The following is a 26938-nucleotide window of genomic DNA, read 5'->3' as shown; positions in this document are numbered from 1 at the left end:
GAAGAATATTCAGTATTGAAGATTTGCATAAGGAGCTTGATTGTTTTGTCTACCTCGTGACTGTGTTGCTGATTGGTGTTAACGACACTCAAGAACAACACTGACGCAGAGTGTTGATCGAAGAGTGGATTCGTTTTCATGTTTTTAGCAATATGTTATTTTTATGCATTTAGTGTTTAGTATTGGTTTTAGTTTTTGATGCATTTTAATTCCTTGGAGATTGTCAAGGAATTTCGATTCGTTATACTCACTAGCATTATTTTGGTGTAAACAAATTACATAAGTTTCTAGTTAATTTTTGTCATGAGACATCGCACAAGTATTCGTACTTGTACATGATTTAAATATAGTGTTTATTTATTAAAGTTATATTTGTGCGTAAATAACTAATTTCTGTTACCGTGTTGTGTGCTAGTGTTGACAACACCGAGCACAACACCAAATTCTGATATACTAGTTTTAAATATTTATTTCCTATAAATCTATGCGCAACAATTCTTTCAAGTGGTATCAGAGCCAACACTTGAAACACTAAGTGATTGATTCTGTTTATCTGCTGTTTTTGCTTACAGGAAATTACACAAAAGTTGATGGATCAGTTATCTTCTAGTACTGTTTTTAGATCACCGATCTTGGATGGATCAAACTATGCTCTCTGGAAAGTCAAGATGAGAATGTATATTAAATCTATCGAAGAAAGAGCTTGGAAACGAGTCTTAGATGGGTGGTCACCTCCGAAAACAGTTGATAATGATGGGGATAGCAGAGTTAAACCTGAGAGCTTATGGTCAAATGATGAAGTCCAAACCTCGAACTTTAACTCAAAGGCACTCAATGCTATATTCAACTATGTGGATGTCAACATGTTCAGCCTTATCACCAACTGTATCTCTGCCAAAAAAGCCTGAGATATACTTCAAAAGCACTGCGAAGGTTCCGAAAGTGTTCGCAGAACCAAACTCAGGATGTTGACCTTCAAATTTGAAAGCTTAAGGATGGAGGAAAACGAGACTATTGTGGAAGATTGTAACGTTCCGAAAATTTGAAGGTTCACGTAAACCACATGCATGTAAGTTATTAAATTTTCTTGGTATTTTATTAAACTGTTTTAAAGCATTAAATGCATGTTTATTTCATTAATTATGTGTTTAACTATTTTTATGCATTTTTTGGGTAATTATTGCATGATATGATTTATTTCATGAAATTTTAAAGGTTCATGCATTAAAGATTTTTAAATTGCATTTCACATTCGAACGAAGATCAGAGACCGGAGAATTTTCAGGAAAATTATTTTATTAGAGGATTTATTTTTATAAATTAAGTTAAAGCATTTTTAAGTGTATTTTTCAAAAATGGGAATTTTTGGGTACTTTTACCTGCAGGATCTTTAAATTTTACGGTACGTAAATTTTATCGAATCGGAAGACGTTTTAAGGTTTTGGCTAATATTTTCAAAATCTTTTCAACACGAAATATTTTTCGGGAGTGCGTTTGGATTTAATGGGCCCACTTTTAGACTTTTTGGGCTTAAAACTCTCTTAAAAACCTTTAAAATAAAATTGTGGCTCATTAACCTAGCATTATCTATATAATTAACTCTTAAACACCATTTTATCCTAAACCTAAGAGTGTACCAGTCGCCCACCCCTCCAATCAGCAACCCTCTTCGTGAATTGCAGCAGCCAAAGGATTCGGTGCATTCATTTCTTCGAACTCAAGCTGCTCCTCCACCTCGGTCCCTTCGAGCGTTAGTGCATCATAAGTTCTTCAGGCACGCATTGTATCATCTTTTATGCATCATACACGTTATATACATGCTTTTATATGTTTATCTGTGTGTGAAACTTCCGATCCAGGCGTGGGTATGCATGGTTTACGAAAGTGTCCGTGTATTCTTTTGTTTGTCACTCACATCTTCGGTAATCTGTGCAAGGGGTTGCTGTGAGGTGATGCTAAGGGGCTGAGAATGGTGTCAGTATGGGTTTGAGGGAGCAACACCGATTGTGATTGCTGGGAGTGGATAGATCGGAGAATCGGGTTGGGCTCGCGTGGGGTTGTGGCTCGTGTGTGGAGTGGTATAGGCGGAGCAGAGGTTGAACCGAGGCCTGGACCAGACCCTGGTGGGTCTGAGTCACGGCCCAGGAAGGCCAAGCCACCGTTGGAACCACCTGAACCATCGGCCACACGCACACGAGGAGGGAAACTCGGGTAGAGAGGTTTTGAGAGATTTCGTTCGGTGCTGTGTTGTAGACTGCATGGGGCTGGTGGCTCGGTTCTAATAGGCTCCTTAGGGTCTGGTGTAGGTCCTTGGTAGGCTGGTTCATGGCTGGTATGTCGGGATTAAGCTAGTGACGTGAGTTTTGGGAAGTTGAGGTCAATAGGATGCAAAACAAAGAAGGGCCGAGAATTTTGAGTACTTTCTGGAATTTTCAGCAGCGAGATCTTGGGTCTGGTGATTATGTTTAGGAGATTTACGGTGTTTTTAAGGCATGGTAAAAAGTTGGGAAAGTTTTGGTTATGTTTCGAGTCGATTCGGATTAAAACCTGGACCCCGATTCAAGTTTTAAAACGAATCGGTTAAGTTCTGATTTTGGCTCGGGTTTACGTCTATGAATACTTGTAAAATGTTTTGGGACATTTTAAGGAGTTTGGTAAGCTTCGGGTCAATTTTAGAGGTCCAAGGGTGAAACGATAATTTTTTTGTTTCCAGGGGCAAAATGATCATTTTGCACCCGGGGTGAAATATTGGTCCTTGCAGCGCCCTGAGCACAAATTTATGATATTTTAAATGTTCATGCATCATGATTCACGATTTTTAAGATTTTAAGAAAATATACGTTGCATGCTTGAATTTAAAGAAAAACTGCATTGGTGCACGATTTTTATAAGTGATGAAAATAGTAATGTTTTGAATGATGGGAATTAGCAGTGGCTATCGAAGTATATGTAAATGTTTAAGACGTATATGTAAATGCCGATGATGAGGCCTAGGCACAGTGGATGGGTGATCCTGTCACTGATGTCCGACAGCCGCCGGGTACCGCGGTTCTATGTATGATGAATCCATCGTAAATGATGATGATGTACGATAGTCACCTCTAATGAACTGAATTCACCTATGATGAATGATGAATGATGAATGATGAATGATGAACGATGAATGATGAACGATAAATGATAAACGATGAATGATGAATGATGATTAACGATGAGCTGTTTTAACACGTCATGATTTTACACGACACGTCTATGTTACATTTTTAAAGTTCATGAAAGGTATGTTAAGTATGATATTTTTCACTGTTGTATGCTATGTATATGTATTTGCTATTAACGGTGCAGGTATGTTGAGTCTTTAGACTCACTAGGCGTGTGTGATGCAGGTGAGCTTAATGATGAGAGGACTGGAGGTGCCGAACTCTAAGTATGCAGACCTGGTGCAGTGACATGACCCGAGGACCACACGTTTTTCCGCATTATGATTTATGAGATTGAAAGGAGATAAACATTTTTACACGTTGATGATTTTAAGATTTTTATTTGTTTATGGCTATTTTAAACTGCACGATTTTGCTGTCAAATATTTACGATTATTTTTAAATGTTATATTTTCTATAGATCGCATGCATGTGCGAAACGTTTAAATGTTATTTCGAAAATGGGAGCTTAAAAAAAATAATAATAAATTTCCGCACTTTTAAAATTAGTAGACGTTTCAAATATGATCGTAGATTGCGCGATATTGCTAATTAGGCCTTTAGTCTCGGTGATCCAATGTCAAACGAAAGACTGGTTAGCAAAGTCCCAAGATCACTCCTTGAACGCTTCAATATAAAAATTTGTGCCATTGACGAATCCAAGGACAACTCTACACTCAATCTGAAAGACCTAATTAGCTCTCTCAGAACATTTGAGATGAATCTAGACCTACAGAGAAGAAATACTGGGAAAGCTGTTGCCTTACAAACCACTGATGATTCAATGAATAGCCTAATTCAAGAGGCACATGATTCTGATCTTTGTGAGGAATCAATCTCCTTAATAACAAAGAATTTCGGCGACTACCTGAAAAGGATGAGAGATAAGAAGAAAACTATATCAACATTAAGACCACAGTTTGTTGCTTTTGAAAGGAATAAAATAACTGCATCGACTCAAGGAAGAAATTTCCGATCTAGAAATGATTCATCAGGCCGACCAGAAACAAAGAAACTTGATTCAGTCCAATGTCCACTACAAAAAAAAAGGCCAAAGACAACGGTGAAAATCCGTTGTGGTAGGTTTTGTAAAACCGTTGTTAAAGTCCCTGTGGTTAAAGGGTGCGCTCAACGACAACGGTGGAAAACCGTTGTCGTAAAAGGACAAAGACAACGGTGAAAAACCGTTGTCATAGGTTTTGTGAAATCGTTGTTAAAGGCCCTGTGGTTAAACGGTGTGCACAAAGACAACGGTGAAAACCGTTGTCGTAGACGTATAAAAACAATGGTGAAAAATCGTTGTTGTAGGTCTTGTAAAACCGTTGTTAAAGGCCCTGTGGTTAAAAGGCGCGCTCAAAGACAACGGTGATAAACCGTTGTCGTAGAGGTATAAAGACAACGGTGATAAAACATTGTCGTAGCTCTTAAAAACCGTTGTCGTATAGCAACGATAATGGTTTTTAACTGTTGTCTTTTATCGCATTCGACAACAGTTAGTCAATGTTTTTAAACCGATGTCTTTCGCTGCAATATACAACAGTTTTACAACATTTTAAATCTGTTGTCTTTGGATTTGATTTACATCATTTTAAAACTGTTGTCTTATATATATTCTATTTAAACAATAAATTAATTAATTAATTAAAAAAATTGGCTGTAACATATATATCAATTAACCCTTATATAAAATCAATTCAAACATCAACATATATACTTGATCAAGAACTACATGCATGGATTACAACAGAAATATATCATTCATAGACTTGTTCGTAATCTACCAAACCAACAATTAAAAAAAGTATGTAACCATATTCCACAAACTTAGTCAACTTCACAAAAATAAAAATACCCTACAACCAAGACTTGCACATATCAACTCCAAAATATCTTCTGTGGCTTGTTGGAATGAATTTCTCTGTCGGTGCATCTTCCAAAACATCATTACAGTGCCTGTGAAAATAAAAACCACATAATTTTAATGAAGGCCTAGAAAAATTTCGGCATAACCTCCCCACAAGTAGGACATACCAGAAAATTTAAAAACACACAACAACAATATATATTCGAAATAAATTTAAATACGACCATACACCACACCTATCACCTACACAGCCAGACCATACATCACACCTACCACCTATAATTATCACATTCTTTTCAACATATCCCGAAAGCAATGAAGATATCCACATGTCATGAACCAACAAACGTGCAACAAAAAAAATCACATGTCCTACCTATTCATGAATATGATCCTGTATGCATTCGGCCAGCTCGGTGCACACCTCATCAATTTCTTCCATAGAATACTCCGTTTTTGTGAACTATGAACACACGCAAAAAGTATATTAGTAAAAAAACATAACTTAATGAATTTTCAAAATGATAAGTAGCTACATAACTTGTAATTATTTTATATAAGCAAGATAATATTGCTATCGATCGTAGTGAATCCCCCTCAAAAGTTGCAACTTCTTCAGTAATCTGTCTCATGAATCTCATCACGTAATAACTACATTGTTTCGCATCCGGTTGCTTAGGAGCCTATGTTAAAAAATGTAAAATTGTTAATGACAAATTTACACATTAAAAAATTAGCTTGAATGAGAAATACACATACCTTTATGACTTCCCATTGTACACGCTTTCTTCCTTTCCTTCCCTTGTTGAGTTAAACAATGTCAACGCCCTTCATTAACATTGAACATAGTTGATATATGAGTGTTTTTTCATTAAATGAAATACATCATTAAAATGGAATATGAACTCACATTTCCACAACATATTTCCAATCCTCATCACGAATGCGATGACTTAGAGAATCCACCAAATAAACAATCTCCTTATAAGGCTCGATGACAGTGAGAGTCCAATGAAAACTACACATGAACATAATAAGTGTACTAAAAAAAACAATTGAAATTATATTAGGATCTTACTTACCCAGAACAACTTGGAACCAAAACCAATTGATTCATTGCTGCACCACTTAGCCTATCCGCTAAAGAACGCCCTCTTGTTCAACCTTTCAGTTTTACCTGTTTTGTCATGTGCATTTTGTTGCAAATATGGGATGCTGTGTGGATTAACGAATCTAAATTTGTCAATCTTGTTTTCTTTCACCATCTTTTGATAAAGATGCATGTCATTTCAAGTAAAAGAAAATCAAAACTACACTACATACTAAACTAACAAATAATATGCATCTTATATAATAATATAAGAAAAGAACAAACAAACTTTAAGTTAATCGAAGACTTACCAAATGTAGACAACTACACAATTTCCTGAAATTGGCTCCAAGTGATACAAAGGACTGATGTCCTCAAAGTGCAAGTTAACTTCATAATCATTTGCAAATACTTCATGATCTAAAAGAAATGCTAATTTCCTTCCATTTTCAAGGGCTCTCTTACAATAACAATACACCATGCGCACTGCTCTTGGCACATTTGTTGACAAAGTCTGGTTTCTTTCGACACTGACAGTTTTGTTCCTTTGACGCTTTTGATAATTGTATTGTAAACATGTTAGATAGGTGCAATACTGGAGAATTTGACAGACATTTACTTTGAAAAATAAGCATACGTGTACCTCTTGTCGTAGCATTATCAAATGATTTGGCCAAGCCACATGTGTTCCTACAGCATCACCAACATTTTCACATTCATTGGGAATCGAAATTGGCAAAAGTGCTGATTTTTGCATTGCTTCATCAATGGTTACACGCATGCAATTTTGAGGTAATGGAACACCATGAAGCAAGTTATTAGCTCCATTTACCTCAACAACTGTTCCATATTCAACAATGTCTGTGCTAGAATCCAATGTCAAAATAACTGGTTTCCCCTACAAGACAAATAGTTATGTCAATGAATTGTACTAACTCTTTAGTTAAAAAATATTAAGTACTATATAACCACAACAAATTATATACCTGTAAAGCAACAGATTTTTCCACAACTTTCATTTCGACATCATTCAAATCTTCATAACTGGGGAAAAACTTGTCGATTTTCATTTCATTTTCATTCACTTGATGCAATTTTACCGAGCAACTTCCTTTGTCATCAATCTCACTGTCCCATGCACCCTTTTTGTAGACAATTGCTTCAAGTTTTTGAATGCGTGTATCTTGCTCTTGAATTAATTTTCTAGCCTCTATCAACTCTTTCTTTTGCTCAATCATTAGCTCTCTGTCAACATCCTCAGTCTTCCAACTTCTACCAACATTGAAATATAATGTTGGGGTGATGTGACCTCCAACAGCTCTCACACGTCCACCATGTTCATCCGAATTGAGTGTTTTCGTCAGAATATACTTTTGTGTCTCTTTTATTTGAAGTTTCCCCTCACGCTTTTGTTGTATGTAATCATCCTGTCATCTACTTGAAAATATTAATTACTTCAAAAGGTTTCATTAAAATAAAATAATTGATTTTTATGTATAGTTTGCTCACAATCTTTTCTATTGTTATTTGCAACTCCTGGCCATCAAAATCTCATTCTTTATTCACTCGCCCTTTTTTCCAAATAATAGCTCTGTTGATATCATCATCGTCACACAATTCACTTGCCTACATACAAGAACAATCAAATGATGTTTGTCAAATAGGTTAAATGTTGGAAAAAAAAAATCAATTGCAATGATATAAACAATATGAATATTAATTGTGAAAAAACAATAGAACTTACATTAACAGATTCCCATATCAATTCTTTCACTTCACTTGGAACTTGCTTCCATGTCTTGTAAGTTATCTTAATTTTTTCTCGAGCAAGCACACCAATATAACTCTGCATTTGAGCAGCAGCTTCTCCTACTAGTTGTCCAAGTAGATTGAATCTTACCTTCTTTCGAATTCCCTGAACCCTCTGCCTAGAAAGCTTATCTAGATGTGTAGGACCACTAGATGTTCTTGTTGTTTCAGTGTCTGTAGATCCCAACATTTCCTTTCCATCAAAACTCTTGTCTGTAGAAGTAGATTCAATTTTTTCTTTGCCCTTCCCAATCAATGCAGGATGTCCTAATCTCTTGCTCGATTCATGAATTGTATCATCATTATGAGACCCAATTGTAAGCTTTCTAAAAGATGTCATAGAGTCCAGATTTAACCTGTTCAAAAAAAAAGTGAAAAAAACATATCAATATAGAAATAAATACACAATATATACAACAAAAAATAGGATAAGAAATTCATCTTCAATAGAAATTCAACAGATACAAAGATAAATAAAAGTATAACTTCAATATTGTCTACAAACTCCTATTCAAAAGCAAAATACATATCAATATTGTCTACACATACATCTTCAAAAGTAAAATATCTTTGGTTAAAATTGTAGACCCAAGTCCCATCACAATCTTCACGAAGGCATGATGGTTCATTGTCATACGCTCCGTCAACACCCATTGATGGTAACCCTCTGGTAAAAGATTGATAGTCAATTAAAGTGTCTTCCAATTCATCACCACTAACGTGTTCAAATGACTCTCTAGCAGGAGTTGCAAGTACAATACTCCATTCAGGATCTTCAATGTAAAATACTTACTTTGCTTGACTTCCCAAGATAAAAGAGTCGGATTTGAATCCAATTCTTCTCATATTTACCAATGTGAAACCAAGATCATCTACTTTAATACCATTATTATTCTCCACCCAAGTACATTTGAACATTGGAATTTGAAATTTGTGGTAATCGAGTTCCCATATTTCTTCAATAACTCCATAAAAAACCATGTCTGAAACAATTGGGTTTTTATCCTTTGCACTGGCAACTTGGATTGTCTTTGCGACTAAGCTTACTCCAGAGTTTTGAGTAACTCGTATATTATCACGTTCTTTTGTAGCATATGAAACCCCATCAATCAGATAACTATAATACTTTAACACTTTGTTGGTAGGTCCACGCGCCAACCACTTCAATCTTTCTGATATTTGATGGGTCGAATGGTCAACTAAATGTGCAACCTATATTTCACAATGCCAAAAATTTAGATTTACGTAAGATACCAAGAGTTGTATGCATGTTAATATCTAGTACTTTGGAACTTACAGTATCACGCAACCAGTTAGTAAACCTTCGGTTATGCTCATCTTTTAACAACTTTTTGGACTTGGCTTTATGAGGAAATCTTGATTTCAAATCCACCATGTGTTCCCTATTGAAGTAATTTATAATAGATAAACCAATAGAATGCATGCAAAGTGCATGAAAGAATTGATAGGTTGGAGATCTTACTCGACATAAGGATCAATCTCAACATCATTTGTCAATACATAACGATGTGCTTGTTGCAGCTCATCATGACTAGTGGAGTGCACAACTGCTCCCGATAAAGGCTGAGTAAGTTCTACTTCTCGATGCCTTGATGGTATCCCAATTGTGTGGACATTAGATAGATAATCTGAGCAAAATTCGACAGCTTCTTCAGCAATGTAACATTCGGCTATACACCCTTCAGGCCGATTGCGATTGCGCACATAACCTTTCAAAATCTTCATGAATCTTTCAAATGGGTACATGTGCCTATACCAAACCGGTCCACACAATTTGACCTCCCGCACAAGATGAACAGTTAATGAATCATTATATCAAAAAATGAAGGGGGAAAGTACTTTTCAAGTGAACACAATATCAACACAATCTCTCTTTGCACGTCATCCAACTTTAAGACGTCTATCACTTTACTATACAACACATTGAAGAAGAAACACAGCCGGGTTATAGTATCTCTGACATGTTTTGGCAAGACACCGCGGATGGCCACTGGAAGCAATTGTTGCATTAAAGTGTGATAGTCGTGTGACTCCAGGCCAACAAGTTTCAAATCCTTCATCGACACAAGGTTTCTAACATTGGATGAGTAACCTAAAGGTACCTTTACTCCCGACAAAGAATTGCAAATACTTCTTTTCTCATCCTTACTTATTATGTAACATGCTGCTGGCAAAAAAGTTTTCTTCTCTCCTATCCTTGGTGCCAATTCAGTCTTTAAAGTCATTTCCAAAAGATCTAATCTTGCTGCTACTCCATCCTTTGTTTTTCCTGGAACGTCAAGTAAAGTACTGATGAGACTTTCACAAACATTTTTTTCAATGTGCATCACATCAAGAACATGTCGAACATGTAGATCTTTCCAATACTCAAGTTCAAAGAATATTGATTTCTTTTTCCAGCATGTTATCCCGTCATCGTTCTTTGACTGAAGCTTTCCACTGAATTTTCCACAATGATAATTAATTCTTTGAACTCTTTCTAAAATTTCATTGTCACTCCATGGTTTTGGTTCGAGATTAAATTCTTGCTTCCCATTAAATGCCTTCTTTTGTCTTCGATAAGGATGACTTAAAGGTAGAAACCTTCTATGGCCTGTATATGACATTTTTCTACAATGTTTCAACCTTGTCGAATATGTTTCTTCTGCACAAATAGGACATGCATGATATCCTTTTACAACACATCCTGACATGTTCCCATATGCAGGAAAATCATTGATTGTCCATAGTAAGACAGCTCTAAGAGAGAAACTTTCTTCTCGATATGCATCATATGCTTCAACACCTTTATCCCATAAGCATTTTAAGTCGTCAATAAGAGGTGCTAAGTAAACATCAATATCATTACCCGGTTGTCTAGGACCAGATATCAACAAAGTGAGCATCACAAATTTTCTCTTCATACACAACCATGGTGGAAGATTGTATGTGATCATTAAAACAGGCCAACAACTATATGCAGAACTCATCAAACTATGAGGATTNACCTTCGATTTGTTGCCCAACTTCCACCTTGACGTCCCGCAAGTAGGGCAATTTGCAAAATCTTCGTACTCCTTCCGGTATAAGATACAATCATTAGGACAAGCATGAATTTTCACATAGTCCATCCCTAATGCAAATAAAGTTTTCTTTGCATCATACAAAGATGAAGGCAATTCATTGTGATCTGGAAGCATTTCTCCAAACAAAATAAGTAGATCAGTGAAATTTTTATCACTCCAACTATATTTTGCCTTCAAGTTAAATAATTTCACAACTGCAGATAACTTTGTGAATTTAGCACATCCAGGATATAAAGGTTTATCTGCATCTTCGAGTAGCTTATTGAATTGGCTTGGATTCTCAGCATAACTTTCATATACAGAATGCACCATATCTATAGGTTCCTCACTAAATGATTTGTGTTCATCTTGTCCTACTCGATCATTATCATTCATTGAGTTCCCTTTCGTAGATCTTTCCCCATGCCATATCCATGTATGATATGTCAAATCCATACCATTACAATACAAATGTTCCCTGATAGTTTCATCATTTTTCTTCCTTATATTACCACATCTTGCACATGGACAAGGTATTGCATCAGAATGGATAGCATTTTTTAGCGCAAACTGCAAGAAACACTCTACTCCAACATCAAATTCATGTGATAGCCTATCTTTTGACATCCATTCTTTGTCCATTCTTGGTACAACTACTCAGCTAACAATGAGCTCAACCCCTTCAAAACAATTTTAAATAATATTAAAAAATCTTTTATTGATAGCCTATCTTTTTAATATATATATATACACACACATGTATACATAAAGAGAATTTGGTTACAAACACCAAAAATTGTTTTAAACTTTATATTTATATTATATAGTTGTTTAATGGTTGAATTCATGTAGCTACTCCTTACCCAAAGTAGGCTAGTAAGACTCCTACGAACTTCCCAGATCAGCATACACCTTCAAGCGCTGGAAGTAGTTCACATTTCACACAAACACGCTCTGCATATAATCTACATTACACAAAAGAACCACATTAATCATTTCTGCTTCAAATACAAATCATTTTCTTTCAATGACAAGCAACAACCACAAATAAAATAATGTGCTAATTTTTCTTATAATAAAACTGTAAAGAATAATGGAGTAATAAGCTAAGGTACGCCGGGTTCTTAATGCGAATAAAGAGCAAACTCATAACATAAGAAATCACAACAAAAGCAACTCCAGCTGACGCGCACGAAACCTTCACACTCTTCGCCCTGTTCTTATCCAGTGCAAGATCCAGCAGTTACTTAAAACTAATATAATACATCTCAAACAACCTCAAATGACCCAAATAATCGAGTGAAATTCTTACCCAAACGGATGACAAATCGAGCGCAGAATAAGGCTAAGATTCACGACCTTGCCTTGCTCAAAACTATCGATTACCATTGCAATAAAGGTCGAACAGACATGGGCTACCTTCTCCAGTCCTCGGTGACAGAAAAAAGACGGGCGTCGGCTTTGATTCGGTTGGGAAGAAGGAGGGCGACGGGAGAGGGTTTGGAGTGTGTGCATGTGTGTCGCGACTTCTCTAGGTGTAAAATGTGTGTTATGCGCGACAAGTGTGGAGAATAAGTTGGGATTGTGGTTTTTTTAACAATAGTTTTTTAAACACTGTTGTTAAAGGAGTTAGAGTGTTGTTTTAAAAGTTATTTTTTTTAGTAATACGGCAATGGTATTTTTAAACCGTTGTCTTATGTCCTAAAAATGTACATTAGACAACGATTTTATAAATCATTGTGGTAGCTACTAAAAAAATCGTTGTCTTTCACTAATGTTAATAGACAACGGTTTTAAAAACTGTTGTCTTAGCTACATAAAAACGCGCTCATAGACAACGGTATTAATAACCGTTGTCGTAGCTACTAAAAAACCCGCTCATAGACAACGGTATAAAAACCGTTGTTGTAACCCATAAAAGACGACGGTTTTAACAACAACCGTTGTCTTATATAAATAAAAAAACCAGCACAAAGACAACGGTTTTCAAAACCATTGTCTTTGCAACCAAATAGCACGCCCATTGACAACAGTTTTCTAAAACCGTTGTCGTTGACCCATAAAAGACAACGGTTTTTAAAAAATTGTTGTCTTTGACAAAAAAAAATTAACAAAGACAACTGTTTTCATTAAAATCGTTGTTAAAGGAAAAAGACAACGTTTTTTGATAAAACCTTTGTCTTTTGAGTGTCGTTAAAAGTAGAATTTCTTGTAGTGGTCGAGAATGCTCTGGATTTGGTTATTATGCAAATGAGTGTGCCAATAGACTTCGTAAAAATAAGAACATGGCAGCTACATTGAGTGATGAAGACACTGATAAAGATCGTGACTCTAAGGAAGGAGATGAATGTACCTCTCTTTCTGCTATTTACAGAGACATGTATAAATTGCAGGTCAATCCATTTGGTGTTGCCACTGGTGCTGCAACACCAGGACACAACACTGTGTCAATGTCACTGTGTCTTAATGCTAAATCGCTGGAAAATTCAGATGATAAAAACCAGGGATCTGACCAAGAAGAGCTTACAGTGGAGATTGTACAGATGATGTAAGAAGAACTTTATGAAGATTGGCTCAAATGGAATGAGACAAACTCCATACTCCCAAAAGAAAACACTGATTTAAAGAGTAACTTGTCCCGTCTTGAAGTCTTGCTAAGTAGGAAGGACCTTGAACTATGTAAGGTTAAGGATGATCTTGAGAAAGCATCGAAGACTCTTGCAAAATTCAACTCAAGCTCATCAAAACTTGACTCTATGTTAACTATGGGAAGAGACAGCAAAATGGGTCTTGGATACGTTGAAAGTGTGTATGAACATGGTGAATCGTCTAACTCTAGTTCAAAGACCACAGTATTTGTGAAGAGTGTTGAAGACAATGCTGACCCCTCAACAGTAAACTCACCTCTGAAGATTGTGCAAAGCTCAAAGTTGGTCTCTAACAAAAGCTGAATACGTCCAGCTCATCTCCCTCATCGTCAAAAAGTCGCTCTTTAGCAAAGGTGTCTCAAGTCAAGAAGGCTGTGTCTACCTCAAAATTCAAGCAAAGAAAGCTTCATTTCATCTGTCACTACTGTCATAAATATGGACACATCAAACCCTTCTGCTACAAACTTAGGAACGACTACCTTAGCTGGCATTCAAAACAGGTGTTGCATGAGGTGTTGTCCAACACCAAGCCCAACACCGCGGTCAAGAATTCTTCCGCTCAGAAAATTTGGGTACCAAAAACTGTAAACCGATGCAATGTCATTTATACTTCGTTGAAAACTAATATTGCAGGTACATGGTATTTTGACAGTGGGTGTTCACGCCACATGACCGGAACTAAAGAAAACCTCACGGAGTATGTTGAAGTAAAAAGTTGGCGTGTGACCTATGGTGGCGGCGCTAAAGGAAGAATAGTAGACAAAGGAACCCTGAATGTCGATGGACTTCCTGAACTTCACAACGTTTTACATGTTGAAGGACTTAACTCCAATCTAATAAGCATAAGTCAACTATGTGATGATGATTTGTATGTTAGGTTCAATAAAAATTATTGTGAAGTTTACAATAATGCTAATATATGTATAATGACAGGTGTTCAATTAGCTGACAATTTCTACCAATTGGGAGAAGGTGATGACTGCCGTAGTGCCAAGGTAAGTGATCTAGATCTCTGGCATAAAAAATTAGGCCACGTGAGCTTCAAGACCTTGAAAAATTTGTCCAAGTTTGATGCTGCAAGAGGTATGCCAAATTTAAGTTTAGGTAATGTACATGTCTGTCGACCGTGTCAAAAAGGTAAACAAACTCGTGTTGCACACCCGGTGTTGCAACATTTTGGGACAACACGATGCTTTGAACTATTACACATGGATCTAATGGGTCCAATGGAGGTTGAGAGCTTGGGTGGTAAGAAATATTCGTTTGTTTGCGTTGATGATTTTTCGGGGTTTACTTAGGTAAGTTTCCTTAGAGAAAAATCTGATACATTTAATGCCTTTAAAAAATTGCATGCTAAGATAACAAACTTGTTAAACATGAGGGTGGTTAAAATAAGAACTGACTACGGTAAGGAGTTTGAGAATTCACATTTTACCTTCTTATGTGAAAAGAAAGGAATCTCTCATGAATTTTCTGCTCCTAAAACTCCTCAACAAAATGGAATAGCGGAAAGGAAGAATCGAACCCTTCAAGAAATGGCTCGGGTCATGCTAAGTTCCAAGAATGTGTCAAAACGTTTTTGGGCCGAGGATCTAAATACTGCATGCCACATTTCCAGCCGTGTATTTTTAAGGAGTGAATCGACCATGACATCCTATGAAATCTTAATGGGAAGAAAACCAAACCTAAAATACTTTCATATCTTTGGTTGTGTTTGTTATGCACTGAATGATCGTGATCATCTTGCAAAATTTGACTCTAAAAGTGATAAATGTCTATTTCTCGGTTATTCAATTAACAGTCGGCCTTACCGTGTTTTTAATTTGAGAACTAGAACAACTATTGAGTCAATTAATGTGGTATTTGATGACTTTGCAAATTTAATGGGAAAAACCAAGGATGATAATACGGAAGGACTGCTGGATATAAGTGAGCCACTGACCAGTACTGATGTTGAGCCTAGTGTTGAGTCCAGTGGGGCAACACCAAGCAAAACACCGTCGCTGAATCAAACAGAAACTGTGGATAGTGATGATGATGTGGTGATCAATTGTGAAAAGGAAATTCCCAGTAAGATTAAGATATATCACCCATCATCACAAATTATTGGTGAAGTACATGAAGATGTGAAAACAAGGAAAAAGGATAAGGTTGACTACCGAAAGATGATCGGATTAGTATGCATGAGCTCCACTTTTTCCCAGGTAAATCACTCGTGTTTTGTGTCTCTAATTGAACCCAAAAACATTAATGATGCATTGAAAGATGAATTTTGGGTCAATGCAATGCATGAAGAATTGGAACAATTTGTGCGCAATTATGTGTGGGATTTGGTTCCTAGACCTTCGAACACCAATGTTATTGGAACAAAATGGATTTTCAAAAACAAAACAGATGAATCTGGTAACATTGTTCGAAATAAAGCTCGGTTTGTAGCTTAAGGGTACACACAGGTTGAGGGGGTGGATTTTGATGAAACCTTTGCTCCTGTAGCCCGAATTGAGTCTGTCCGACTATTGCTTGCCGTAGCATGTTACATGCGCATTAAGTTGTATCAAATGGACGTAAAAAGTGCTTTTCTAAATGGAATTTTGAAAGAAGAAGCATATGTGAGTCAACCAAAGGGATTTGAAGATCCACATCACATGGATCGCGTCTACAAGTTGAAGAAAGCTCTGTATGGACTGAAACAGGCTCAACGAGCATGGTATGGTAGGTTGGCAGATTACCTGATCAATTTAGGATTTAAACAAGGTGAGGTTGATAAGACCCTGTTTATTCAAAATCTGAAACATGATATTTTGATTTTCCAAGTATATGTTGATGACATTATCTTCGGTGCTTCGTCACAAAAGCTGGTTGATAATTCTTTCCAATGCATGTCATCACAATTTGAAATGAGCATGGTAGGAGAGTTGAATTTCTTTCTTGGGTTACAAGTCAAACAATTGCATGACGGTATATTTCTGTGTCAATCCAAGTATGCTAAGAATTTGATTAAAAAGTTCTCAAATGATAATTCTAAGCATATGAAAACTCCCATGGGGTCAAGCGAAAAATTGTCTAAGGATGATGTTGCCGACGGTGTTGACAACACCATGTACCGCAGCATCATTGGGAGTCTTTTGTACTTGACTGCTACTCGCCCCGATATCATGTTCCGTGTGTGTTTATGTGCTAGGTACCAAGCAAATCAAAAAATATCACACCTAAAAGCTGTGAAACGCATTCTCAGATATATTGCAGGCACATTAGAACTAGGATTGTGGTACACACAAGAGACAAATAAGAACTTAGTAGGTTTTTCTGATGCTGACTGGGCCGGAGACCTAGATGATAGGAAGAGCACATCGGTTGGGTGTTTTTACATAGGAAATAACCTTGTGTCCTGGTATAGCAAGAAACAAAATTGTGTGTACCTTTCCACAGCCGAGTTTGAGTATGTAGCCAGTGCGAGATGTTGCACACAACTTGTATGAATGAATCAAATGATAGAAGATTATGGGTTTCATAGTGATGTAATGACTGTTTATTGTGACAATTCGAGTGCTATAGATATTTTTAAGAATCCTGGTCAACACTCTCAAACAAAACACATAGACATAAGACATAACTTTATTCGAGATTTGGTTGAAAAACGCATAATTCGACTGGAATATGTTAGGACTGAAAACCAGCTGGCTGATATTTTCACGAAACCTTTGGACTTTGAGAGATTTTCCAAACTTCGGAAGTCTCTCAGCATGTGCGTACAATGATCACACACACATGTTGTCATTTGTGTTGCCAACACCGGTGATAACACCATTTTTGCATGTCTATTTTAGGATGCTAGGCATACTGCATATTCATAATCATCCTATTTATTTGTGTATAGTCTGAATAGTGAAGGCAATTTCTGAGAGGTACTCTATGAGTGTTCATACTTCCAATCAAATGATGAGGAGTAAATTATGCTAAATCCAAGGCATCGAGTAGTTGAGGATGTTCATGGAAATCATGATCTTGTCCAATGTGAAAAAGTGATTAGGAAAATTTGAGCACAAGGAGAAAAACAGAAAAGAGGTAAATAATAATAAAAAAAATTAGAAGAAGATGAAAAAAGCTACCTAGAGGAGTCCATTGAAAACCGTTCTTCTAGTGTGGTAGCTACCACTTCTAAGTAAAAAAATAGTAATGAAAGAAGCTACATAGGTGAGTCCATTGAAGACCGTTCTTCTATTGTGGGAGCTACCATTTCTGAATCAAAAGAAATTTTTTTTTTGGAAGTTTGAATAAAACTCAGTGGTGTTGCCAACACCAAGTTTAGACACAACACAAATTTATACACTGCCTGACATTTCGATAATTCATCATATTGGAGGCATATTTAGCACATGCATATTGATTTTTGTTTCGTAAATTCATCATGTGCAGTGACATATCAGTATCTGACCTATGACAGTTGATGAAAACCTTAATTACCCGATTTTTTGAATTTACGTGATTTCTTGTGTTTGTGGGTTGTAATCGACGTGGGTTTCCATTGGATGATCTTCTGAAATATCTTAACACTTAATGGGATCAATTTTTTTACCGTCTGAAACAAAGGCAGAATACCAATTACGGATTTAGGAGAAATCAGAAATGTTACCGTTGAGAGACTATAACGTGCCTTTTTACCGTTACTATGCAACGTTTACGGATGAAATTTTTACCATTGTAGCAAGGGCTCTTATATTCAATAAATTGAATTTTATTCGAAATACTTTGCCCCTTTCTCTCTGTGTTTCGGAAATTACTTCTTGCTCGTGTTCTCTCTTTCTCTATGGCTAACGCTCTCGATCTTGAAAAATGGCAGACAACAAATTTGATCTCCAGGATATTCGTAGTGAAATGGCGGCTAGTCACGGTGTTCCCCTCCAGGATGCAACACCATCAACAACACCACCGACTGAGACTCCTACGGAGAATCCTCTGCATGTCCCTTCAGAACCTGTTCCGCTTGAGGAAATTGCTACCGGGGAACCTGGAAATCCTTGGGATTTTGACAATCCTCCCGATTTCGAAGCTTATTGGCGGGCTTTTTCTCCACAGCCTTCAGTATTCCTACGATGATAAAAAAGGCAGGCAGGGTATAGCCCTGATTTCTCTGAACCAAAGAAACCACAGATGGCCTCTTACTTTACCCTCGATCCAGATTTCTCATCGGGAGATGACTCCGATGATGACAACTTTGAATTGGTTGCTAGGAAAAGGCCGACCCTTGGAAAGAAGACCTCCGCTTCTTCATCCTCCTCTGCTGCTCCACCTAAGCAATCTCCTGAACTCCCTCACGACGTAGGTTTCTCATCCGAGGATGAACAGTCGCTGGCCGATTTTCTCAACAGTCTATGAGATTCAAAGAAAAAACAAGAATCTTTGGATAAAGCAGGTGATGCTCAACCAGAATCTCTCGAGAGAAGCCCATCGGAAACTGAGTCCATGAATGAAGCCGATAACTCTGAGGATGTCTCTGATCCAGGAACTGGGTCTGAAGAAAATGTTGAGCCTGGTGTTGAGCCCGGTGTCGAGCCAGGTGCTGACAACACTGATTTGGAGGATTACAATCTCGCCCCCTCCTTCTCTCTTAAGTTCTACTCTGAGACGGCTGTGGCTCAATGGTATCTGTATGCTCACAGAGAGTTTATCGAGGAACGCAACATTGACTTTGAAGCATACGAGAAATACAACTTAACCGCATTTCTTCAGTTCTGTAGATTGAGTTCAACAGTCAATTCTGTCCAGCCCTATGCACGAAGATCAGTCCTTGAATTCTACTGTAATATGGTCTCCAGTGCTGGAGATGGGAGATCTGCTAAGTATGGGAGGGTTTATGTGCAAGACACCATCTATGATTTCTCTCCCTACATCATCAACGAGTTCTACAACACTCCTGCTCCTATTACTGAGGATGTTCTCCCACACATTGATGACATTACTTCTGTTCTAACCGGGGGCCTTATCACTCAATTCCCAAGTCGCCCCGAGCGCGTTGCTGCAGCCAACCTGACATCATTTTACTCTATCCTCCACAAGACTGCCATTTGGAACTGGACTCCCTCATCCAACACCACTGTGGTTACCAGACCACATGCAGTTACTCTTTTCACCATTGGGACAGGTCTCAACTTTAACTTTGGGCAGCTAGTATTCACCACTACCTTTCAATTTACAGAGGGTAGAATGAAATCGACGAAGCTCTTGTTTCTCTCCTTGATCTTTGGCATACTGGAATCTCAAGGCTTTGTCGTGGATGATGAGGATCAGCTGGTGGACATAGGAGAACCACTCAAAATTGCACCTGCATACTTTAAAGGGAACAGGATAGTCGATCTTCCCTGGTCTGCGACAGGTGCTGTCCCAAGTACTGGCCTCTCTGCTCCCCCATTCACTGCTGGTGTTGCTCTTGATGTTGCCCTTGGTGTTGGCAACCATGCTACTTCATCTTCCTCAGCTCCTGAAGACTTCATCTTATTAACTGTCCCCGAGATTCATGCCCAAATTGACTTTGGGCTTCAGCAAATTAAGCAGGCCGAGGAGGTCATTGCATATTTTAAGAATCAGATTGCAAATTATCGCATACTCCTTGAAGTAGGAGTGCATTCTGCCCAAAAAGGGGGAGATGATGCACAGCAAAAAATGGGACACGAGGATGGTCCCTCAACTCGAGATGATGAGGAAGACACTGATAAAGAAGATACTGATGAACGAGTTGATTAGGACCATGAGTTTACTTTTACTTATGTTTTGCACTTACTTTACTTATGCCTAGGTCTTACTAATGCCTTGTTGTTTTATATATGCTGTTGAAATAATGAACTCATGATTAAGCCTTGTCGCCTTGTAAGAATATTTTGGTATGTGTTGTGCGCAAGTGTGACAACATTGTCCACAACACTCCACTGCACTAACTTGTCAAATTCAGGGGGATATGCAATTTACAACTCAGGGGGAGTTACAAGATTCGTGTTATATTCATCATTTTCGGAAGTTTTGTCCAGAAATCCAAAAAAGAGGAGATTGAAAAGAATATTTTATACCTAAATCAAATAAGATTTTATTTCGATTTTGCACTTCTAGACTAAATTGATAGATTTGTTTTCCTAGATATAGTAAATCCTATTGTTAGGAATTATTTAATTAATTTAGGAACTGATCTATAAGATATAATCTATTTGCTTTGAATTAGAGTTTGATTCATATTAAACTCTAGTTTCCGTGTTTATAGGTGGGAAGTATCTATGGAGATTTAAGTTAAAAAAAAAAAGAAGTACTATAAATAAGAGGGTCAAGGATTGAAAGCGGTAGAGAACAAGGAAAGAAAACGCACTGACGGCTACGAAAGCGATGCTGAAGAATATTCAGTATTGAAGATTTGCATAAGGAGCTTGATCGTTTTGTTTACCTCGTGACTGTGTTGCTGATTGGTATTGACGACACTCAAAAACAACACTGACGCAGAGTGTTGATCGAAGAGTGGATTCGTTTTTTTGTTTTTAGCAACACATTATTTTTATTCATCTAGTGTTTAGTGTTGGTTTGAGTTTTTGATGCATTTTAATTCCTTGGAGATTGTCAAGGAATTTCGATTTGTTATACTCACTAGCATTATTTTGGTGTAAACAAATTACATAAGTTTCTAGTGAATTTTTGCTATGAGGCATCGCACAAGTATTCGTATTTGTGCATGATTTAAATCTGGTGTTTATTTATTAAAGTTATATTTGTGCGTAAATAACTAATTTCCGCTGCCTTGTTGTGTGCTGGTGTTGACAACACCGAGCACAACACCAAATTCTGATGTACTAGTTTTAAATATTTATTTCCTGTAAATCTATGCACAACAATTCTTTCATCGGTGAACAAATAAAATATAACTCTCTTAACAAAGTGAAGGAGCAAAGTGCTTCGAAAGTTCTTATCGCAAAAATAACCAAATAACAATGGATGCAATTTCTGTGAAGCCGAAATTCTATTTGATGAACAACACACTAATCAGCATTGTAATTAGGTGTTGTGTCTGTTTTTCTTCAGCACTCCTTAGAAACACAACAATACACCTTCACTTGAGCACTTGATCTCTTCGAAGTAAATCACCAACTCTCGTGCTTGATCTCTTGCTTATATTCATCAATCCCTTCACAACATNAACATTAATCAACAAAACTTCTACGAGTTAGATCACATCTCCCTCTGAATTTAACAATGTTAGAAGAGATGTCAACGATGTTGCAACATGGGACTAGAATATTTAGCTGTTTATTTAAAAAGATCAAAACATTAAAAACAACTTAAACATAATTACTAAAAACAAACAAGCAGATATAGAATTAAACATAAAAACAAACTAAGGAGTAGTTCCATCTCCAACTCCATCGGTGAGCTCATCTATATCTCATTATTCTTCACCATCAACTTCTTATTCCATTTTTTCTGATGCATTAACACTTTCACTTGTTGCACCTTCTCTGAATCTTTTTTTTCGACATAATGCACTGCCACTTTTAAAAGTAAGTGGTATTCGGCTACTTGAGTTTTATTATGAGCTATGAGCTCTTTCGCATTGCAGATTTACTTCATGCCAAACTAAATTTGAGCTAATAGAGCAGAGGAAGACAACACAATAAAACCAGATAAAGAGGCCGCGTTTCCAACATCAAGGTCAATACCAGTAGTAGACTAGAAAGGTTCAACTTCCCATTCCCCTTAAAGTAAACCAGGGCAATCTTCAGCTTTTAACCAACATCAAAGAGATCCTCATCATTGTCTCTGATAAAAACTCGAGATTCTAGAATATTATAGATTAAAGATGGAAACAACAGCTTTGTTGATTTCAATCTTCTATCAACAAATTGAAGCACAATCTTGAATATAAGCTTTCCGAAGTTGAAGGTTCTCCCGGTACCAATGGAAAACAAAACAAGAGCCTGATGTCTTATAACAACAGTTGTATTCCTTGAGGGGGTCCAGTTGCAGATGGCTGTCTTGTGCATCACTGCATAGAAAGAAGTTAAATTCACTGCAGACATACTTTTGGATGGTCTGGAAAAATCTTGATCAGTTCTCCAATGAGGACGACAATAATGTCATTGATATCCAGGGTCATTCTTTCTTCTTCATCATCAAGAGTGTTGTAGAATGGATTGATAACCGAATGATTAAAGTTAAAGACCCTATCACGGACAAACACTCATCCAAACATAGGTAATCCCTCATCACCGACACTGGATGAGAGATTTGAAAAGAATTTCGGAACAGATCTTTGGCAGTAGGGTGCCACTGCTGTCACCGTTGATAGGATCCCTCGATTGGTCAGAAACAGAGTCAAAATCCACCTCCGGTAAACATCAATATTAATGTTCTTCTCATCAATCAGTCCTCGATTAATGTACAAAGGCCCATATGGATAGGGCGAATTCAGAGTAGAATTTAGTAGAAAATGACTCACTCAAGTCATAGTCAATAATATCAATGTTGTCAGGAGTGTTCTACATACCTTCCTCAACATCAGCAACAACAACATCATCATCACTTTCTTCATCACCACCGTCTTCATCAACACCATAAGCATATTCTTCGGAATCAGAATCAAATTTAAAAGTTGAATCAGATGTTGAATCATCAGAATTCTTTGGACGATTTTCATTGAATTCTTGCAATAGTTCATCAGGTTCTTCAACGTCAGAAAATGCTTTTTTCAACACTTTATCCTCTTTCAATCGAGGAAGAATTCAACAAGAGGCTTTTTTTCGTTGATAGGATCACTTTGGTCATGCAACATCCACAATTGCGTCACCAGAGTTTGGATCAAATACATATTTTATTATAGGATAGGTAAGAAAGAAAATACTTTTTTGAGATAGCATATGGTATAATAATGAGATCCTAATCTCAAAACAAAAGGAAGGGGATATGGCGAAATCGGTAAATGCTACGGACTTAATTGGATTGAGCCTTGGTATGGAAACCTACTAAGTGAAGATTTTCAAATTCAGAGAAACCCTGGAATTAATAAAAATGGGCAATCTTGAGCCAAATCCTATTTTCTCAAAACAAGGGTTCAAAGAGCGAAAAAGAGGATAGGTGCAGAGACTCAATGGAAGCTGTTCTAACAAATGCAGTTGAGCGCGTTGGTAGAAGAATTGAAACTTTAGAAAGGATGAAGGATAAACGTATCTATTGAATACTATTTATGATTAGTAATGGCCGACTCTGTATCTGGGTTTTTGTATATGAAAAATAGAAGAATTGGTGTGAATTGATTTCACATTGATAAAAGAATAGAATATTTATTAGTCAAATCATTCACTCCACAGTCCGATAGATCTCTTAAAGAACTTATTATTCGGACGAGAATAAAGATAGAGTCTCATTCTATATGTCAATACCGGCAACAATGAAACTTATAGTAAGAGGAAAATCCGTCGACTTTAAAAATCGTGAGGGTTCAAGTCCCTCTATCCCCAAAAAAATCCTATAATTGACTCCCAAAATATTTATCCTATCCACTTTGTTCGTTAACGGTTCAAAATTCCTTTATCTTTCTAATTCTTTTAAAAATGTCTTTGGTCGTAAATGACTTTTTCTTCTCACATGTGATATAGAATATACATTCAAAAAATCCTTATTAGAATAATTCACAATCAATATCATTACGCATACTGATACTTATAAAGTCGTCTTTTTAAAGATCCAAGAGATTAGAGACTTGGAGAAAACTTTGTAATTTTCCCTTGTACCTTTAATTGACATAGACCCCAGTCCCCTAATAAAATTAGGATGGGATGCTACATTGGGAATGGTCGGGATAGCTCAGCTGGTAGAGCAGAGGACTGAAAATCATCGTGTCACCAGTTCAAATCTGGTTCCTGGCACATGGTTAATTTGTATTGTATGAGGTCCTTTTTTTTTAGAAAAAGAATTGATATGAAGGGAGATACATATTGATTTCGAATCTGGATCATAATAGATACTTTTTTTATCTATCTTGAGCAGATATACCCCATCTATAAAATAGATGGGTAGAGTTTCTTAAATTAAATATTAAATAAATAATAAATATAATAAATTATAAATAAATTATCTAAAATAAAATTCTATCAAAATGTCAATACTTCATTTCATACCTATTTGAAAGGTTCAATTAGTTGGTTCAAAGACAAAAAAAAGTCGAAGTTGAATTAGACAAGATTCGGTTCAGATACAATACAAATCAACCGAATTCGATACCCTTTCATTGCTTTGTATTTTATTTCCTATTCGATTTTCTAATTCGTCCCGACGTTACTTTCTAGAACCGGTCTAAGGAATAGGCGCAAATTCAGACGAAATAAATATCTTACAAATAAATGTAAGAATCCCAACGAATCACTAATTTTGTCTTTTTTTGTTAACTTATCCACAATTCCTTCCTACAAATTAAACTTCCATTATTCTAGTTAATGTAAATCTAGAACAGAAAGTACAATCCTTGAATCTCTGAAATTGTATAAGTGAAAATTGCTTTCTTATCATTCAATGAGCATCTTGTATTTCATAAAAATTGGGGGCAATATAATCCTTACGTAATGGCTATCCTATCCAACTTTCAGGCATTAAGATACGTTTCAAGCGTGGATGATTATCATAAGAGATTCCCAACATATCATAAGATTCTCGTTCTTGAAAATCCACACTTTTCCAAACCCAGGAAACAGACGAAATCTTAGGATTCCTTCTCGAGGCAAATAATTTTATGCATACCTCTTCTAGTTGATCCACACCATACTCTATTCTGGTAAGATGATACACACTAGCTAATAGTCTGCCAGATGCTACATCAAAGGCACATTGGGAACGTAGATAATTGTAACCATATACATATAAAATGACAGCAATGGAATGCCAATCCGCCGGCTTTATTTGTAAAGTCTCGATTCCTTGATAATCAAAGCCTAAAGATCTATGAATTATCCCATGCTTCGCCAGCCAAACAGACAAACGACCCTGCATCTTTTTTATCTCCCGCATTTTTATTTAGAATATTTCACATTCTCGATCAAATTTATGAAGATTGACCCACTACTTGTTATTCTGTACCAAGGAGTCCTGTCTAATTCACTAATTCGCGAGAAGATACTGAACTCTTATATTTAAAAAAGGTTTCAGTAGGTATCTCTGACGTAGATGGCGGTTGATAAAGGAATCTTTGATCATAATTTACAGTATTCATACTGCGTCCAACATGAAACTTGTGAATGGTTGTAAAACACCGATTTGCTTCTTGAGACCTAATCCTATCGTCATAGATTTCTCGAGATATTTTCTTACGAAGTTTTGTTATAGCATCTATCACTGCTTCCGGTTTAGGTGGACAACCGGGCAAATAGACATCCACAGGAATTAACTTATCGACTCCCCCAACAGTACTATAAGAATCGGTACTGAACATCCCTCCTGTAATTGTACAGGCTCCCATAGCAATAACATATTTTGGTTCGGGCATTTGCTCATATAATCTCACTAAGGAGGGGGCCNTTGATTTACATGATATGGTATTATTGATTTATAAAGATATTGTTTCTAATAGAATGTTTGTTTACCATATCTTGTAGATTTTCGAAGAGGAGACATATATAAATAAGAGGTGGAGATTCAAAAGCAGTGAGAGAGAGAGAGAGAGAGAGAAGGGGAGAAATTCAGAAAGTTCACGTGGAGGTGTTTTTCATGGTTGAGAGTTTTTCGTGGAAAGTTTTTGTGAAGAGTTTTTACGTGAGGTGATTTTCGTGAAAGGATTTTACGTGGACGTGATTTTAATTGGAGGAGAGTTTTCGTGGAAGAGTTTTTATTGGAGAGATTTTCGTGAGAGTTTTTCGTGGGAGATTTTCGTGGTGGTCTCTTCTCACATCAAATATACACGCACTTGTACACGTCATAGATTTTTGAGAAATATTCCTTCAAGGGACGTGCTGTTTTGAAGAGTGCAGATACCGGGTGTTGCCTTGATTGTTGGGGACATCTACAGACAACATCCGTAACGAAGTTGGCTGAAGATTGTTTTTCGTCGCTCCTCTTTTGGCATCACGTTTTGCTTTCTTGTTTACGTTTTATTATTCTGGTTATTTGTTTTAGAAAGCTTTTATTTTCTCAACGTGTTGAGGAAATTGATTTTAGTCTTAATCACTAGTGATTGGTTTTTGTGTAAACGTTTTGGTTTTCTAGTGATTAATTTTTGCCCTGAGGCACCGCACAAGTATTTATAC

At 36.7% G+C, this 26938-nt stretch overlaps 1 protein-coding gene and 1 non-coding gene across 4 annotated transcripts; one reads left to right on the top strand and one right to left on the bottom strand.

The window, feature by feature from the left end:
• Nucleotides 1-5014: 5014 nt before the first annotated feature.
• On the bottom strand, nucleotides 5015-11967 carry LOC140959960 (uncharacterized). Of its 3 annotated transcripts, XM_073418038.1 has the most exons (7): nucleotides 7141-7805; nucleotides 6798-7052; nucleotides 6147-6707; nucleotides 5975-6082; nucleotides 5824-5892; nucleotides 5441-5747; nucleotides 5017-5153 (listed from the first exon to the last, which is right to left on the bottom strand). In XM_073418038.1, the coding sequence occupies exons 1-3, from the start codon at nucleotides 7390-7392 to the stop codon at nucleotides 6462-6464; spliced, it is 753 nt and encodes a 250-aa protein (XP_073274139.1). In that variant the 5' UTR covers nucleotides 7393-7805; the 3' UTR covers nucleotides 5017-5153; nucleotides 5441-5747; nucleotides 5824-5892; nucleotides 5975-6082; nucleotides 6147-6461. The 3 variants fall into 3 exon arrangements, with proteins under 3 accessions (XP_073274138.1, XP_073274139.1, XP_073274140.1); XM_073418039.1 differs by having other exon boundaries at nucleotides 6147-7052; nucleotides 7141-7806; XM_073418037.1 differs by lacking the exons at nucleotides 5824-5892; nucleotides 5975-6082; nucleotides 6147-6707; nucleotides 6798-7052; nucleotides 7141-7805 and adding exons at nucleotides 10972-11708; nucleotides 11892-11967 and having other exon boundaries at nucleotides 5015-5153; nucleotides 5441-5527.
• Nucleotides 11968-24498: 12531 nt separating this feature from the next.
• Nucleotides 24499-24571, top strand: TRNAF-GAA (transfer RNA phenylalanine (anticodon GAA)). Its single transcript has one exon. It is a non-coding gene; the product is annotated as a tRNA-Phe (tRNA).
• Nucleotides 24572-26938: the final 2367 nt, after the last annotated feature.

Source organism: Primulina huaijiensis, chromosome 15, assembly GCF_012295235.1.
Source record: "Primulina huaijiensis isolate GDHJ02 chromosome 15, ASM1229523v2, whole genome shotgun sequence".
Taxonomy (NCBI): domain Eukaryota; kingdom Viridiplantae; phylum Streptophyta; class Magnoliopsida; order Lamiales; family Gesneriaceae; genus Primulina; species Primulina huaijiensis.
This window is presented reverse-complemented; position numbering and strand designations above follow the sequence as displayed.

What these genes read in the sequence shown, in the direction of transcription:
- LOC140959960 (XM_073418039.1), bottom strand. Translation starts at nt 7,392, where the DNA reads ATGATTGAGCAAAAGAAAGAGTTGATAGAGGCTAGAAAATTAATTCAA. An exon ending in AAAAATCTGTTGCTTTACAG is followed by an intron (nt 7,053 to 7,140) that starts GTATATAATTTG and finishes TTTGTCTTGTAG; the next exon opens with GGGAAACCAGTTATTTTGAC.